The sequence below is a fragment of the Apteryx rowi genome, unplaced genomic scaffold, assembly GCF_003343035.1.
Source record: "Apteryx rowi isolate R43461 unplaced genomic scaffold, aptRow1 scaffold_700, whole genome shotgun sequence".
In the NCBI taxonomy this organism is placed as follows: Eukaryota; Metazoa; Chordata; class Aves; order Apterygiformes; family Apterygidae; genus Apteryx; species Apteryx rowi.
In genome coordinates, this window is record NW_020450984.1 from 224,427 (window position 1) to 241,520 (window position 17,094).

Consider the following 17,094-nt stretch of genomic DNA (forward strand, 5'->3'; position numbering starts at 1 on the left):
CTATGTTCATGCACAAGTTCAAGTGTGAAGATACTAAAAACCTTCTTGAAAAAAAGGTACATTAGGGAAGACTTTTTGCCCTAATAGGGAACTGCCCTAGTGTTTAAATAATCTTATAATCCAGATTTTACATGTCTGCCTTTCTTCTTTTACATTTGTTTGTCACATTTTCATTCTGTATCCACCTAACTATTATTTCCATATATGTCGTATCTCTAGCACAGGAATTTCCCATGTCTTATCTGTATGGCATTATTTTTTATTTACTCATTATAATGCATGATTAAGTTGTTAAGTAAAATTCTTTTAATCTATTTCCATTAAGGCCTAATGTCTTTGGGGCAGGCTCATTAAACTCCTGTGGTTTCCCAGATGGTGCCTTAAGGCCCAAAGACACAAATCCTTGGCTATTTAWCAGTAAATCACCTATATCAGGTTTCTTCAAAATATCCCAGGTTTGAAGACTTAGGGCAGAGTGGTTAAAGACCATATTTTGGGGGGTTTTGTTTACATCTCTGCCACTGTTATGTTAAGAAAATTTTTACTGAGACATTTCTGCTGGAAAACTCAGATTTGATAGAAAAAATTATTTTGGAAAGGATCAGGGCATTTGTAGTTTAACCTGATTTGCCGAAATCAATCTCTTCCTGGTGGGTGTAGCAGAGTGAGTGGGCATGTGTGAAAATGTAAATATTATTATATATTATTTWGAGAACACTCCCTGCCAGAATGATTCTTATACCCAGAATCAGAGTTTTGTTAGGAAGTGAGAAACCCAGGTTCAAGTCCTAGTGGACTGAGCAGGTAGGACCCCATGGGGGCATGTAATCCATTGAAGTGTTTGGTTGTCCCTGGAAAGGTCACACATCTTTTTCCACTTGGCACTTCCCTCTGGTTCTTTCCAGTCTGCCTAGCTAAGGGCAAACAATGATGGAATTTGTCTTGTTTCATACAGCAGCTCTGAAAACTGACCATCAGCAGCCCTCTGATCCCCTGGCCCGTGCTCTAACCACGTGGGAGGCTGTTCTGCTCCCAGATGTTCTTGCGTAGCGCAGTGCAGCACCCCCATTGCTCACGCTGAGCTATTGTGGGCACCCTGCGCTAGGTACCGTGGAAGTCTGCTTGGAGCTCTCTCCCCTGCCATTCGTTAGTTGCCATTTCTGGGTACTTGTCTGACGTTCTTTGCTCTAGTATTTGAATATCCCACAGTATTACAAYTCGTCAAATAGTCGTTCTGCCTGGGGGCTCACCGTACCTTGTGCAAAAGATGCATTTCCTCATGAAAGAATACAAAAATGCAAGAACAAAGAACATCCCTTCAGTTCTTAAAAACATCCAGATAAAYGCAACAATTTTTGGTTTTTGAAAGTGACTATTGATTAGAAAATCTGCCCAAACCAATACAAGTTTTGATCAAACCTGCTCCTCTTAGTGCTCTGTGACACACTCGTCTGGGAAATACCTTTATGTTACGATGCTTATCACGCAATGAATAATGCTGGGCTGGAAAGTGATGTGAAAGATGAGCACCATTTGGAAAGCTGGGAGCATGTCTCTTGATGCTGTAGGGCATGGCTTTCTGAGGTTTTCCTTGTGCAATGTGTCATGCTTCATGATAAGGGACTGGGAAGAGGAGGCAGGAACTCACACTGATAAATGCACTAACTCCTGAGCTCATTAGAAAAGACGTGTATTGTACATACAGGAATCCCGGGATAGAAAAGAATGGTATTGACAGTGAAGGCATGTGTCTCAGAGATATGATGCCAAAAACTGTCGTAAAGTTTCAGTCGTTTCCAGATCACTTCAATTTAAAAAAAATTGGGAAATGAGGGTTTGGGGATCTTCAGATTTTTAAGACCTCCAAATCAAACAGATCAGTTGCATCTGTGTGCCAATTTGAAGCAATAYCTGCATGCAAACACTTCCCATCACAGCAGAAGTTTGCAGACACAGCCTAGACTTTTGTCTTGGGCCTATTGGTAACAGATTTATTTTTCAGTTTTCGGATTTGGCTGCATCTGCTCATTTCCAAGGCACATCTTACTCAGTCATGACTACTACATTTCATGATACGATCTTGTTTCCTGCTGATGGGACTTGGTTAGTAATTGGCTGAGTGGGAAGARAGGTGTGGGAAAGTGATAAAGTCACACTTTCAAGAATAAAGCAGTTAATGGTAAAAATGAATCCCTTTACCATTACACATTTCCTATTTCTAAGTATCTCATAGTCTGTTGCAAGGAGGGTTCCCATGCCAGATGTGTCCAGATGTGAACAGTAGATAGCCAGAGGTAAAGACTGAATGAGTAAATGAATGAATGAATCTTTGTATTACAAAATCCCTCAGCTCAATCTAACACCTCCAGCCCATGGATGCCTCTTCTCCAAGCTGGCTTCGGCTGGTTCTGCTTTTGCTTACAAAATTAGACTCTTAAGGGAAGTTTATAAATTCCTGTTCTGTTCTTTGCTTCCTTCACAAACTCCAGAGTGCTGTAAATGGCAGCCATTTGTATAACTTTATCACCACTTTTATCATCCCTAAAAYGTTGAAATTTTATTCCAGTAGTCCATGACCACTGTCATTAATAATAAGTAAAATGCATGGATATTAATATCATATTAAATAATTTCCTCTTCTCTTATACATTCATTGTCTATTGACGCCGGTCCCTGGCAGCATTAGCTTTAGCTTAATAGACTAGCTAAAATTGGCAGACTGATCTGCCTCAGCTGACAGCCTGGACACTCTTAGCAAACTAGCTGTGCTGCTGGCAGATGTTAACTAACTTGCATGTTGAAGCAATTCACTGAAGAGGAGGTTGAAATATGAATGTCTAATAAGGACTTATTTTTTRCATTGTCACCAGGGGATAGGATTAAGTAGTTGCTGTTGTCTTGATTGTTTGAAGAAGACATTGCTGATCATTAATGCAAGTGCAGACGACTCATTCAGCATGCTAATGTGTATGCAAATCTATCATCATTCAAGTATGTCTGAAAAGCAGCTGGATTCCCTGGCAATTATTTTAATTGAAGAGATAATTGCTGACCAGGCTACAAAAAATTCATCAGCATTAGCACCATTGTTCCCATTAATTGTGTAGGCTCAAAAGTAAAATAAAATGTCCTTTGTACTCCTTTAATTGTTTAGATCTGATGAAGTTACATGATTTGATTATATTCAGTCAGGTGATTATATGTAGTTTCACTGGGATGTTGTTGCACATGTATGATATCATGTTTTTTTAGCCACAGAAGAAAACATTTAAGTAACTGTTTTATTAAGACCACACACTCATGTGATTTCCAATCTTTTCTTCAAAAAGCTCAATGAAGGCCCTCTTAGCTCTTCTTCCCAGGTTCCTAAATCCTTTGTCAACAGTAGCTCTCCTCCTAAGGGAACGACCTGGCTGAAAACTGACCCCTTAAAGAAAAAAAGCAGCTTCAGGCAGGGCAGGTCCCTCCTGGCGGTGGGAGCCCGTGGCCGTGGCTGGGAGCGAGGGCAGCGCTCAGCACAGCGGGCTGGGACCCAGCTCCGGCACCAGGCTGTCGGGGACCCTGTTCTTCCAGGGGAACCTGTTATTAGCACTGGCCCCTGCGAGTCTCTCCCTGAGCTCCATTTTGGGGTGCAGTTCCCCCCTCACCCTGTTGCTGGTACCCTCTTAGTGACAAGTGCAGCGTTTTCAAAGTGAATAAACTGCTGTGCATGGCAGTGTCCTCATGGGAAATTAATGTGCAGCAATTAGCACCTTATTATAGGTACTGTTCTTCTGAGGTGTGTACTGACCTCCTCACTGGCAAGCCCACAGGGCTGTGAACTCTCACACGTGCAGTAACTATGTGTGAGCAGTCCGCACAGGGTGGAAACGAGGCCACGAGCTCATAGCCCAGCTATTTTCTGGAGAAATGGCTCCTTTGGAGAGGCCGGCAGGAGACAGCGGGTTGCTGTGATCCAGCCGCTGCCACCACACGTGAAAGGAAGGTTTTGCTCATGTGAACCTTCTCGGTGCCACCACCCCTTTCTCCCCAGCTCCTGTTTCAAGCCCTGATCCCAAATCAGGTGGAGAGAGACAGTAAATCCCGCCTCCCCCCCCCCCCCAGCTTGGCCTGGGGTTAGGCAGTTCAGCAGTGGCGGGGAAACACAACGGAGGGGCTGCTTTTGGGTTGGTGGGAAGATCCTAATCAGGAGTGGGAATTAGATTTACAGTGACCTCCCACAGCTGGGCTGGTTTATTAATTTATGCAATTACAGCAGAGACAAGTGATTGTTAAAAGCTTCTTCAGACTGTAGCCTGCAAGCAAGCAGTACAGCAACAGGTCCTCCCGCTCTCAGTGTTTGAGACAAGCACTCTAATCCTTGCACCATGTGGTTAGGGTTTCTGTCTTATATTTCCTTGCCTGGTTAACCAGCTTGGCAGGTTTTGCCAATCTCTCCAGTTGTTCTGGAGAGCAAGCAGTCAGCTCAGAAAAATGGGTGTGTTTAATTCTCCTAGAGCTGTTTTTATGGGCTGCAGATGATTTGTCTATCAAAATGTCCCAAAATGTTGTGGCTCTGTCCTTTTGCACCTTAGATAAAGGGAGCTATAGGAGATGCTTCTCCTCTGTTGCTCCCACAGAAACCATGCTTGGGCTTTTGGGACACTATTAAGCCTGTTCTCTCTTACTGGTCATATCAGAGCTATCAGTGGTGTACAGGACCCTGAAAAACACATATGATACTTCCTCTTCCATAATACCCTGCCATCAGCAGCTATTTCAATGCCAAGGCTTCCTGAGTCAGATGTGGTTTCACAGAGTTAGTAACCCTTGGTGATCTCTTGCATAAACATAGTTGATTTCCCAAAGAGAGTCTGCAATGGAAACAGAATTTGAAACTGGATCTCTGTCCAGTTCTTGACCTCCTCCCACTTGCCCATAATAACCCCTCCCACCAATATTATTTTCAGGTTTGGATTTCAAACTTCTCCTGCCTCCAAATTTCTCTGACCTTCCTGGTCCTTGCCTCACCTCCCTGCACAGTATCTTTGATGACTACCATATTATCACCCCTTCTACTTCTGGACCCATGGACATCCCCAAGAAGACAAGGCCCATCATACACACTGTGAAATCATAAAAGTATAGGCACCAGTTTAGAATGGATCTCGAGAGACAGTATCTAATCCATCTCCCAGCCCTAGAGCAGGATCCCATTTATTTAAATCATCCCCAACAAGCATTTGTCTAGCCTGTTCTTCCAAGCCACCCAGGTTGGAGGATTCACACGTTCCCTAGGGAATCAGCTCTAGTGCTTCACTCTTGTCAGTGTTAGAAACTTCCCCCAATGCCTAGCCTAAGTGACATCTTGTCCTGCCTTCTAGTTTACTCTGTTTCTTTTTGGAGATATATGGGGATATGACTGGGTATTCCCAGAGCACCTTCATTATTTCCATCTCCTCTCATAAGTCATGTTTTCCAGGCCTTTTATTGCTGCAGATTGTGGCTGCTCCTTGCTGCACTTGGTTTCATCTCTAAAAATACACATGAAAAGGCTGCAGCTTCACACCCTCCGTACATGAGAGGTAGGAAATGGGTGAGTTCAGTGTAATTCAGGAGGGCTAGTGCAATCATGTCATTCAGGGAAAATTCCCCAGGAGATTCAATAAACATCTTAAGTGAAAGGCTATGAAATTAAAATCACAAGAGACAGCCACATCCACCCATCTCCCTATCAGTATCTGCAGTCCCACATGTAGTTAAAAAGCAGGAACATGCTGATTTGAGGACCCCAGCCTGCCTGGAGACAGGTTTTTATTCAGTCTGAAGTTAGGTCCAATGAGAAACAAATTTTAATCCTGGACTGGCTGTGACTAGAAATTTGACTTCTTTACAACATATTGCCTGTGACACTAGACCCTTTCTGAACTGAAAAGCAAATTCAAAGTGAATGTACTCTTCTCCCTTCTCCTCTTGAGATGTCAGCTTTATGTACATTGGGGTAACCAGTCTTTTATCCAGTCTAATTGCACTAATTTCCATTATGATAATGCCCTGGGCTTAGCTGACAAGAGGCCTCACTGGATTATTTAATGTATTTGGATACGGCAGGAGACCACTTCTCCTCTGAAGAGGCTGGGCCCAAATGGGAAAAGCAGACAGTAAGGGGGAGAAAGAAACAGTAAATCAAAGCAAAAGAGTGAGTGGAAACATCAGAGAGATCTGTGATTTTCCCTATAGATTTGCAGGAAGTCTTTTGTAGAGCCAGAAATACTGCTTAGTTCGTTTGCACATCACTAGGAAACCTCAGCAGTAAAACCATCTTTGCTCATCGTTGGACAGCTAACCCTGCCACGTTCAAGGTGAGAGTCCTTCTGCAGTGGACTAGATTTCTTGCAAAAAGATACTGGAAAATCCCCATAAAATGACTGGCTGTGTCCTTTCTGCTACAGGTCAGGTGCTGTAGAAGATGTCTCCAGGGTAGGGAATGGTTACTGTGAGGCAGCACATCCTGGTAAAACCTCCAAATGGAGCAGGGAACCTTTGGGCAGATGGTAAGTTGGTCACTGCTGCTTAGCATTAGCTCATCATGAGATCTCAGGGCTTGGAAAACCTGTTCTAATATTACCTAACTTGTGACCAGGCTGTCTCACAGCCATGTCAATGATTTCTCTCCGCTGGTTGGTTTAATTTAGAGCTCAGCAGAGTAAGAGGAGAATATCTTATCAGTTTCCAAGTTGTTTTATGTCAAAACCTGCTTCCTGGAGTACTCGCTTTGCAACTCTGACACATTCATCTCCAGGAACCCTAGACCAAGCCTGCTCCAAGGTGTGCATTGGCAGTCATTTTGCAAAGAGAGGCTGCATGCCAGCTTGGAGAGGAAGTTYATTGCATTGCTGCCTCACTCTGAGTTGTGAGAGCTCCTGACCGTTTAATGGGAAGGGAGATGGGACACCAGCCAGGAAGAATTCAGCCATGAGGAAAATTCCAGGCTGGCCCTTGCTACACTTGGCCTCTTTGGGCTTAATGGTGAGAGTACAACAAGGCTGTTCAAACGGTTTCCTCTCAGGCATTTTTATGTATGGCAGAGGCAAAATGTTGTTCAAACAAAGTCTGCACTGGAGACATACCTGATAGACTCCAGGCAAGCCAGTCTTTTCCTACAGCCTGAATACTCTAAACCAGGGAAAGATATGCAGTGTTCCTTATGTAAAGGAAAAGGAAGAAATTTTTCTTTAAAGGAAAAAATAAACACCAGTGCTAGCACGCTGCAGCATCTGTATTCTTGAGAGCATGTCTCCAAATTCCACTTCCCCAAATAACACTGACGTTTCCATTTCCCCCCAGTTTATAAAAGCCCTTGTGATAGACAGTGCTGTGTTCAGCAAGAGCTGCTGGCTCCCTGTCCTTACATCCTATCAGCATGAAAGTGTCTCTTGGCCTCAGCCTCCTCCTGGCTATCCTAGATCCAGGTAAGTTTTCTGCTAGGATCTGCTGGGCTGTGGGATGTGGAACTGGCCTGGGAACTGTTGTTTAGTGCATGGGGCCATTCCTGCCATCTGAGCCATAGGCAGCCCCCCTAGTSCTGGGGGATTTGCCATACATGGGGGTGAATAGTGAATCAGGGTGGAACAGGGGATCTTTGGTGCTATGATCCAACTTGCAGATGAAGATGTAGGTGTCTACATGTGAGCTGGTTTTCTGAGCTCCCACAGTGGTCACTAGCAAACTAGTCAAGGCAGTCACAAGAGTCTAGAGAGGGATTTGGATCACGCTAAGACAGACAGACCTTTGGTTGGCTGAATCAGTCTCTAGCCACCACTGATATAAACTTACGGGCTCAATTAATTTGCTCATGCCGTGGGTCTTGTGACATTTTAGACATTATATGTTATCTCACCTGCCCTCCAGCTCTGCTCCAGAAGAGCACTCTCCCAGAGGTTCTGTGTCATAGCTACCACCCCATGCAGGTCTCACAGCTACTGTAAGGCGTGTACTGTGATGGTACCTGTGAATAGGGAGCTGACGCGTGCCCTGGGTGTCTTAATCTGTATGCTGAACCATTGGGTACAAATTAGTGTGTGTGTCAGAGAAGACAAACTGGCTTCTCTCCATAAACTCTTTATTCCTCTCCAAATGTTTCCTGATGGCTACCTGATATGCTGGTTCTGCTTAAGCTGCTCTTGTCCTGAAACAGCAGACAGTCAATAAAGTGGATTCCCCTAATGCCTAAGAAGAGCTACACCATTCCCAATTTGTAAATAGCATAGTCAAGACCTACTGGCAGCCTCTTGATCTCCAGCCCTTTGGCTGCCCTGCTCACTGCAAAGAGAGGATTTGGGGCCTGGGAATCCAGGAGATGCCTGAACGCCTGTCAGAGCAGAGGGGATTTGGAGTCTTTTTCCTTAGCATCCCCAGCAAAACCAACCAAGCAACATCCTATAAGAGACAAGTCAAGCTGGCTTTAAAATGTAAAACATGATCTTGACAAGGCTTCCCCTCACTTCTCCAAATTCAAATTGAAACTAGAATAAATAATAATAATAATAATAATAATAATAATAATAACTACCCCCCCTCCCCAAATTGAACAATGAAACAGGAAAAATAAAGGAAGAGGAACTTGAAAAGTGCTGATCAAATGCTGAAGCAAAATGTGGATAAAAGGGGAATTGAAATGTCCTGTGACTGCTACCCAAGAATGTGTCCTACTTCCTTCCTTAGGGAACACTCTTCAGTGTGAGGTTTGTCACAGCCTAGGAAAAACCTGCTCTGGCCCCCGGAAGAACTGTAGTGGTGATGAAAATACCTGTGGCACCATTGTGCATGAGGCCACGATAGGTAGGTGAGAAGATCACTATGGCTATTTACAAATACAGCTTTCAGAAAAGGGTTGGGGGAYGGGTCTGTCTCCCCATCTCTGCCTTATGGTAAGTCCTCAGGTGAGTTGTTCATTTTCCTTTTCACTCAAAGAGGATGCAGATATTGGCCTGGGATGGGAAAAGCACACTATTTCTCCATCTTGAGGAACAGTAACCTACCTGGAGGGCTTAGTTCTGAGTTGTGGAGGGGAGACACCTAAACAGCGTACTGGGAGGTGAGGTTGGTTTTTAATTCTGGCTAAGCTGRGTAGCTGGGTCAAGGGACTGGACTGTCAGGGATACAAGGTTGCTGACATCTAGCACTGGGGATAGATTGGTCACGGGCTGGAGGGAGAAACTGGCCTGTGTCTGAGCCCCTTCCCTGAGCAGGAAAGGAGACCCCARGTAGCCTGGTGGCACCACCGCTGTTGGGCTAACAGCACATCCCCACAGTTGGCCCTCTGGCACTGGGTGCTGAGGTCATACACAACTACGCTCTCTGCTGCGTTGGTGGCTTGGCCTTAGCCATCACCCAGCTTCACTATTGTGACCATTGGCTTTTAGACTGGAAGCTGGCTCCTATCCTGCCAGGTTTGGTGCTGCTAGCTCCAGTGTGTTTCTTCCTTCTGCTTGCAYAAAGTGACTCTTTATCTTTTCAGTGCTGGTGGGGACTCAAGAGACTGCAGTTCTGTAATCATTCTGCCCCTCCTGTTAAGCCTTTTGAGTCTGGCTCATGGGAAAGACTAGATTTGCCTGTGTGAGGATGTCAGAGCCTGCAGCTGATGGATCTGTGTGCTTTGTGGACTGCACATAAAGAAGTTTGGGCTATGGGTCAGAGGTGCATGGGTTGCCCCATAAGCTCTAAGGTTGGGGCATTATAGCTAAGATAAATATCTGCAACACACTAGTTGGTCGGGAGCAATTGTACCCTCCTCCCTTTAAACACGTTGAGGAGAAGGAGAAATTCCTCATTAGTGTCTCAGATGTAGTGGCACCACCTTAGTTGCTCTGAATTAACCTCACCAGGTTCCTCAGTGCTGCCTTCAGGGTGGCTTTGCTGTCCCCAAACCCCTGTCAGGATGTGGGGAAGGCCCTGTAGCAGGCAGTGGGACAGAGAAGTTCTTGCTATAGGAAATAATGGGAGGGGAAGGGAGTTATCTTGTGGTTAATGACTTGGCACTGCCCTCTCTTTCGTGACAGGGGGGATGGAAATCTATTCATCCATCAAGACCTGCCTGATGTCCAGTGTGTGCCATCTGGGTGCTGTCACCATGAACTATGGGAAAGTAAAAGGAAGAACTGGCTTGGCCTGCTGTGTGGGTGATGCCTGTCAAAAAGTATCAGCCTCATGTAAGTTGCCTTTTTGTTTCTACCCTGTCACCTAGTTGTCTCTGCCTGCCCAACCTGAGGTCTGGCTTTCTAGCCTAAGCCTCTACCTGGGGTGCATTCAGCCCTGTCTCCCAGGAGGGACGGCCTCACCACAGGTCCTGTATGCTTCTTGGGACAGGTCAAGGACAGGCTGAGATTCAGCATGGGTTTTTTGCTTGGAAGGGCTCCACAGAACAGCCCTGTGAGTAGTTTCCCCTACCGTGGGAAGCTAAGTGGAAAAATAAACCATTTCRCACAAAGCAGGTTCTGAAAGAGAGTCTGCAGCACAGTTCTGCACGGAAAGCCTTTTCYGTCTGTGGCCACACAGACTCTGCTGTTCCTGCTGCTGACAGAATGGGCCTTTGCATGGGGATTTAAAGAGGTCATGGGTGATGAGCCCGTATACTTCCTCTCCTTCCCTTATTAAAACCGATCTCTTTCTTCCCAGTGCCGCCAGTGGACAATGTGCCCAATGGATTACAGTGTCCTGCCTGCTACAGCATGGACTCCTTCCAGTGTGGTAACGAAACTGTAAATTGTGCTGGATCTGAAACGCAATGCATTGACCTTGCTGGATTGATAAATTCTGGTAACTATCTTTTATTTTGTGCTGTCATCTTTTTGGCTAAATTGGCAAAACCAATCTAGGAGGAAGCATGACAGAAAAATAAAAAAGGGCAAAAAAAATGTGAAGAAGAAACAGAGRAAGTGACACAAACCTGAAAGGGAACATGCTTAAAGCTCATTAAAAAAAGCAGGGGTGCTTTCTTCTCCCCACTTCCCTGTCAGGCACAGATAACTGCTGAAATACCTCACAGCATGCTATGATGGAGGCCAGGAGCAAAACTGCACTCATGAAGCAATCTGATATGTGGAAATGTAATAAATCTGACCAAGACCCTGAATGTCCTAGTTAAGGTGTATGAGGATGTGTCTAGATCTAAGCCAGCTGCTAACTTAGAGGAGGTTCAGGTGAAACTTTCCTGGAGTACAGAGGACGCCTCCTAATACAGAGCCATCAGCTTTCCCTTGAGGTGATGCTGGCTGCTGTGGGCACATGATACTGTTTCTTTTAGTGGTGGTCCTGCTCCTAGAGAGTCAGAGACAAGTCCATCCTCATGAATGTGGTGGATGAGCCTCTGGGGTCAGGGAACATGAAGACCTTCCTAGTGAGGGGAACTTGTGGTCTTTGAACAGCAGTGGTCACCAGCAACATGAAACGCTCTCCTTCAGAAATCTTATTCCCCACTGTAGAGACTGTGGTTAGAGAGAGAAAAGTAGACAACAAGCTCCCTGGCTGCTTGAAAAAGCTCCCTCTCATGCCCTCTCTCCCCTGGGTAATAAACTTCCACATCTCAGGGCAGCCCCATCAATGCTTCAGCAGGCAGAAAAAACAACTCTGAAGTCAAGGACAGCAGCACCTGCTGTAAAAGCAGACTGAAAAAAGCCTTTGTGTATGGTTATGGACATAGTTTCTCTGAGATCATATTATTGTCAAGTGATAATATTAGGCCTCAAGATCTTTGTTATATATACATTTTACACACCTGTTGTCCAAACCTTGATTTAGAAAGCATTTTGCAGAGCCAACACAAGAGAAAACAACCATTTGCTTAGTCACCGCAATGGAAAAAGTGTGATGCAAACTGTGTGTTACAGAAGTAGAAAAGGTTTTTAACTTGTCTTGACTTGATTGATCAGCCATTGTAAACCAAGGAAATCTGTGCAGTGTGAAGAGCTAAGCAAAATAAGCAATTGTACAGGGGGAGCAATGGAAGTTGAGGAACTAGTGAAATGCTCATATACATTATTGGTACTCAAGATACAAATATCCAGCAGAACATTCCAGACCTCTGTAGCCTGTGTACAGGAGAAAACATGAGCAGTGTGAGCAAAAAAGTAATGACTGAGAATATTGAGAATGTCTGAATGGGGAGTTAGGAACCCCTGATCAAAGGGAAGAGTCACACACGGCCTGTCTGACTTGCTGTGTGTCCCTAGCTGTCGGCAGTTAGGTAATTTAACCATAAAACTGGTTGGAATTGTTGACCTATAAGGATTTTCTTCATAGATCTTTAGTTTGGTGCAGCAGGCCTGAGTAGATTACCATTCTGAGTGGAAAAAAGTCAAGGTTAACAAGGAACTCTGGGAGCATTGGGACAAGGCTGCCTGGCTTCCTRCAGGCTGAGTCTCAGGTCACTTGTCTTCGATGTCCAAGCTGTAGGCTAGATGTGAGCATCTTTGTGTGGCTGCAGCATTTTTAAGGTCTCTTTCTCAGGTAGATGCCCTGGTGTCTGGTAAGTGRCAAGTTCAGTTTTCAGGTCCTCCCTCAGTGGAGGCATGAATGGGATTTCTCTGCCAGCTTGGCTAGATCCTGTAAGGCCTTCGAGTTTGGATTTACCTGAGTAAATTTGTCAGTCTTTATCATAAATAGCTGCACATAGCCAGGTGAACCCTACCCTTTAATGTCTTTGATGCTTCTCGTCCACTATGCCAAATTTGACTGAAAGATGGTCATTTGGTTCAAGAGTCATGAGAGGGTCAGAGAGAGCAAGAGACAAATAAGTCCAGGCAGTACCATCACACAACCATTATTTCTTTAAGAAGTAGGCTAGGTTTGAAAAGAAGAATGTCTACCTGAGAAAAAGAAAACAATTTAAAAGCTTTTCATCATCTTTACTCAGCAGAAAGCAGGAAAAGGCAAACCCAAGCTCCTTTGTATTTCAGGTCAACCAAGGTGACCTTCCTGCTTCTTCCAAGCCTGTTTGGGGAGGGGACTGGAGAGGAATGGATTGGTGGATTTTGTAGTCAACTGGATGTACAGAATGGGAAGAGCTCAGGGAGAAAACGCAAGCCTCTGTGACCGAGGAGGGAATAGCTATGGAGGCTGGTTTCCCTGTTACATAGCATGTACTTCTTCTTCTGTGCAGGTGGACTATTTATGAAAGTTGCCATGAAGGGCTGCACCACCTTGTCCGAATGCAATGATGCAGGAGAAGGGAAAAAGCAACTGGGAATGATGGACATGAAAATAAGGCAGTTCAAATGCAAACCAGCCTCTCTTTTGGCCAGAGTGCATTCTGGGCCCTCCCCTCCAAAAACCCTCTTTCTCCCAGTCCTGTCAGGATTAATCTTGGAGAAGGTACTTTTCTGATGCTCTCTAGGACTGGGATAAGGAAAAAGTAAAAGTCCTTGTAAAAGTCTGGCAGTGTTAGCACAGATTCCTGTTTGCTCTGGCTTCTTCTGCATGGAGGTCTGTATCAGCTCTTGTTCTCTTATTATTTTGCAGAATAAAGACAGTACTTATACGTCTTTTGTTTTCTGATTGATTTAACGTGATTTAAAGTTGCATAGGTTTAATTTGCACATTCTCTGAGTGCTTTGTCCACATCAGGACCTGGGGAGGCTGCACGTGATACCTCTATACTGCACAAGCAACAGGAGCTCTCATGACAGCCTCCTACAGTCTACGTCCACTGTCTCAGTAAAAGTCCCCTGTATTTGGCTAGCCACTTTGTCAGGCTCTGGGCAGGACCTGAGGTGAGTTCCTGAGAGGTTCACTCTGGTTAGAGAGGTAGCTTGCCCCTTTTTCCCTCCCTTTAATCTTAGGTGTCTGTGGTAGGTCCTTCAGCTCAGAGGGCTGCTTGTGGCCTCCAGGCAGTCATGAAGTAGGCTCCGTTTCAGAGAGCAGTCAGTGACCCTTTGCTACAAGCAGACTGCTCCTGGCAAGAGCCTTTCTCCTCATGGTTATTCTTGCCTTACTAGCCATTCCTCTCCTGTTTTATCCGAGGTTTCAGGATTATCCAAAGTAAGCACTTGCTTTAGGATGGTTTGATTTCATAAAATAGGCAGTTTTCTATGGTGATAGACTGCTAGGAGCCCAAGTAATGGCAATTTGTAGCCCTATGCCTGTTTCCATCCTATTGATCAAACTACTTACATAAACTGGCCAAGCCTCCCCTCTTCTACATGGATCATCCACCACCACCCGGCTGTTCCTCTCCAGCCATTGCCTGCCCTGCTGGCTCTCCTCAGATGGGTCCCACACAAAGGCACTGAGGAAGAACAGCAYGTCAGGCAGCATCACAGTACCTAGGAGGTCGTAAGGGCTGGGGGCAAGAGGATAAAACAGTAGAAGATCTGGAAGACACCAGGGTGTACAGTGTAGGAGAGATGCTGGCAAACTTCAGTTTTTGGGAGAGGCTATCCACCTGTCCCCAGGTGAGTGTAACCCATTAGAAAAGGGTAGCCCATTTTTGGAGGAGACTACAAGATTATTAAGCAAAGTGCATGTTTGTGTCTGTCCATAATAGTTCTAGCTCGCAGTGCAAGCATGTAGTGTTTTGGACAAGGAGTTACAGTGATCAAGCAATGCAATTTTATCTTTTAACTCAATACTGTGGCAGAAAGTGCTATGGAAAGTTTTGACTGCCTAAACCAAACCATAATATGTGGCAGCAGTGAAGTGATTACACCTTCTTCCCAAACAGACTGAAACTCCTTTCTTTCTAATATTCCCACCAATTAGTTGGGAGAGAATTTCACATTATCTGTGCTAATACAGGGGTGTGGGTATGAAAATGAGAATTAATTTTTGGGGTGGGGAGTGTAGTGATAATACAGATTTCATGCAGGAAAAAGAGTCTGGTTAGGCACAGTTAATTATTTGCAGAGGCAGTGCAGTTACAGAGTGGATGTTAGAGAAGAAATACAGCTCCCCCTTGATGGGGCACCAATAGACTGATATATGAGCGACCCACTCGTTCAGCATTTTTCCAGATCTGATAACACCCTGGAATTAAAACAATTCTCTATTTGTGTGAGTACATTATCCTTGAACACATCTCCTGCACGTTCATGCAGAACACTACATTGCTGTCTGTGGCATCCCCCATGGCAGATCTCATCCGCTTCGATGGCTCAGCCCTTCACTCTTTGGTTTGTTCAACCTAGATCTGTGATGTTATCAGGAAGGAAAAGCTAAAGGGGTTTGTTCAGCCTGGTCAAGGCTTGGGTGAGAAATCTCCAGAAAGTCAAGGTGGTGGGGTTATATTTAGGGAAGAATAAAGAGGAGGAAGGCAGACAGCAGTGTTTTTGACAAGGGTTTGTGGCACAGAGAGGAGAAGYAACTCAGTTTTGACTTCTAATTTATTCTTGTGGCAAAGATAGCTGYTGCAATCTGTGGCTATATAAATGGGGGAGTGATAAGTGGAAGAAACTCTGTATCTTTGTGACTGGTATGTCAATACTTGGTCCTCTTCCAGCTTCCACATTTTTAAAGGCTATTAAAATGGAAAGTGCGAAGAAAAATGCCTTACAGCGAAAGTCTTCAGGATCATAAACCGGTGATGTGACGAAAAAGAGGATAGACAGGTGACTTGTTTACAGACTGTAAACAAACTGATATGGAAAAGGATAAGATCTTAAAGGGCTCTTTTATACACCAGAGCACAGCAGAAACCTGACAAACCCAAAGGAGGAAAAAGTCACATCATTACTGCATATAGACAGCATTAGACCATTAGAGCAAATCTCCAAGGGTGCCAGGGGGGTCACGAGCTTTTTGATGTCTGCAAATCCAGCATGAAGGCCTTTCAGAAACAGATGCTTTAGTTGTAGACAGGTTATAGGCGGTACAGGCAGAGCTGATTGATAGAAATGTGATAGACTGGGGTGTGCAGGAAGGTGATGAGCTGGTGAACCCTTCTGATCTTAAGTCTGGCTCCTGGGAAGGGAGATGAAGCTGGAGTGTGTTCTGATAAAAGCAAAGCAAAAGATGGGGAAAAAAATGGTGTCACTAATTTATAAGCACAAATCAAACAATGGGATCTCGATATCTTGAGCAAGGAGTAATGAATGAGCAATAGTTGCCTCTAAGTATCTGCAGGGTGTGAACACCAGAGGAGGTGGCATCTCCAGCAATTCTCTGTACAACAGTCACTGGAGTGAATAATGGGAAGCTCCATTGTTTGCAGAGTTTAATTGAGGATATGCAGCAGGGAACAGCCCTGATCTCATAGGCGTGTTGGGAGGAGCAAGGAAAAACGTGGCCAAAACCCTTCATAGTAAATGGAACGACTCCTGCTATTTTAATGGGCTTTGAACCAGGCCTTAGACACCAAACTGGATTGTTTCCATCTACAGTTTCTCTTTATAATATGTACAAACCCTACTCCCACACAGACGCACACATACAGACATGTGAATACCAGATCCTCCCTTAGATCTTGCAGACACTTCAACTAACAGGCATGCAAGATACAGGCAGGCACCAGACACACACAGCTCTGGACGGCTGGAGGAGGCCTGCCTTACCCAGAATACAGACTGTGTTAAGGACAGCTTTGATCTCTGCTTTCACATAACAGAGAGGATACAGAACATTGTGTTCTCTACCTAGATGATGGAAAATTAGCAATGTCCTGCCATTCTCTCTCCCTCCTCTGAAGTTTCAGCTTTTCCCTGAACAGCTGAGCCAGCCAGAAAGCCTGGTGGCAGCCAGAAAAAAACTGCCAGTGACCTGAGACAGAGAAGTGGATGTGTCCAATGGGGTTTTCATAGAGTCGGGGAGAGAGAGGATCTGAGCTGTACTGGGGGTGGATACAGCCCTTAGTTACAGGGGGTGGATGGGAAAGGTGTAGGACAGGAATCAGAGAAGCTGGGGAAAAGGAGCTGTATGCTGTGCAGCCATGCACCATGCAAGGCAGTTATCAGATGCTAAAACACTCTTAGCTCCTTCTTTCCAGCTCTCTTACTTTCACTTCCTAGGAAGTGTTCCTGCCCCAGCACTTTCAAATCAGCAGTTCAGGATACTGGAAGCCAATGGGTTCCTCTCTTTTCTGGCTAAAGCATGGCCTGGGGTTGTATTTGCAAAGGACTGTGAAGT

General features: G+C 45.0%; 1 protein-coding gene across 1 annotated transcript; it reads left to right on the plus strand.

The window, feature by feature from the left end:
• The first annotated feature begins 6,077 nt into the window (after positions 1 to 6,077).
• LOC112976157 (phospholipase A2 inhibitor and Ly6/PLAUR domain-containing protein-like) lies at positions 6,078 to 13,478 on the plus strand. The gene is made up of 7 exons (XM_026087104.1): positions 6,078 to 6,341; positions 6,432 to 6,533; positions 7,327 to 7,451; positions 8,704 to 8,820; positions 10,041 to 10,190; positions 10,657 to 10,797; positions 13,139 to 13,478. Exons 3-7 carry the CDS (start codon positions 7,403 to 7,405, stop codon positions 13,360 to 13,362), a joined length of 681 nt encoding a protein of 226 aa, XP_025942889.1. The 5' UTR covers positions 6,078 to 6,341; positions 6,432 to 6,533; positions 7,327 to 7,402; the 3' UTR covers positions 13,363 to 13,478.
• The last annotated feature ends 3,616 nt before the right edge of the window (positions 13,479 to 17,094 follow it).

Coding starts and splice junctions, on each gene's coding strand:
- LOC112976157 (XM_026087104.1), top strand. CDS start 7,403: ATGAAAGTGTCTCTTGGCCTCAGCCTCCTCCTGGCTATCCTAGATCCA. Junction 8,821..10,040: donor TGTGCATGAGGCCACGATAG/GTAGGTGAGAAG, acceptor CTTTCGTGACAG/GGGGGATGGAAATCTATTCA. Junction 10,798..13,138: donor TGCTGGATTGATAAATTCTG/GTAACTATCTTT, acceptor TCTTCTGTGCAG/GTGGACTATTTATGAAAGTT.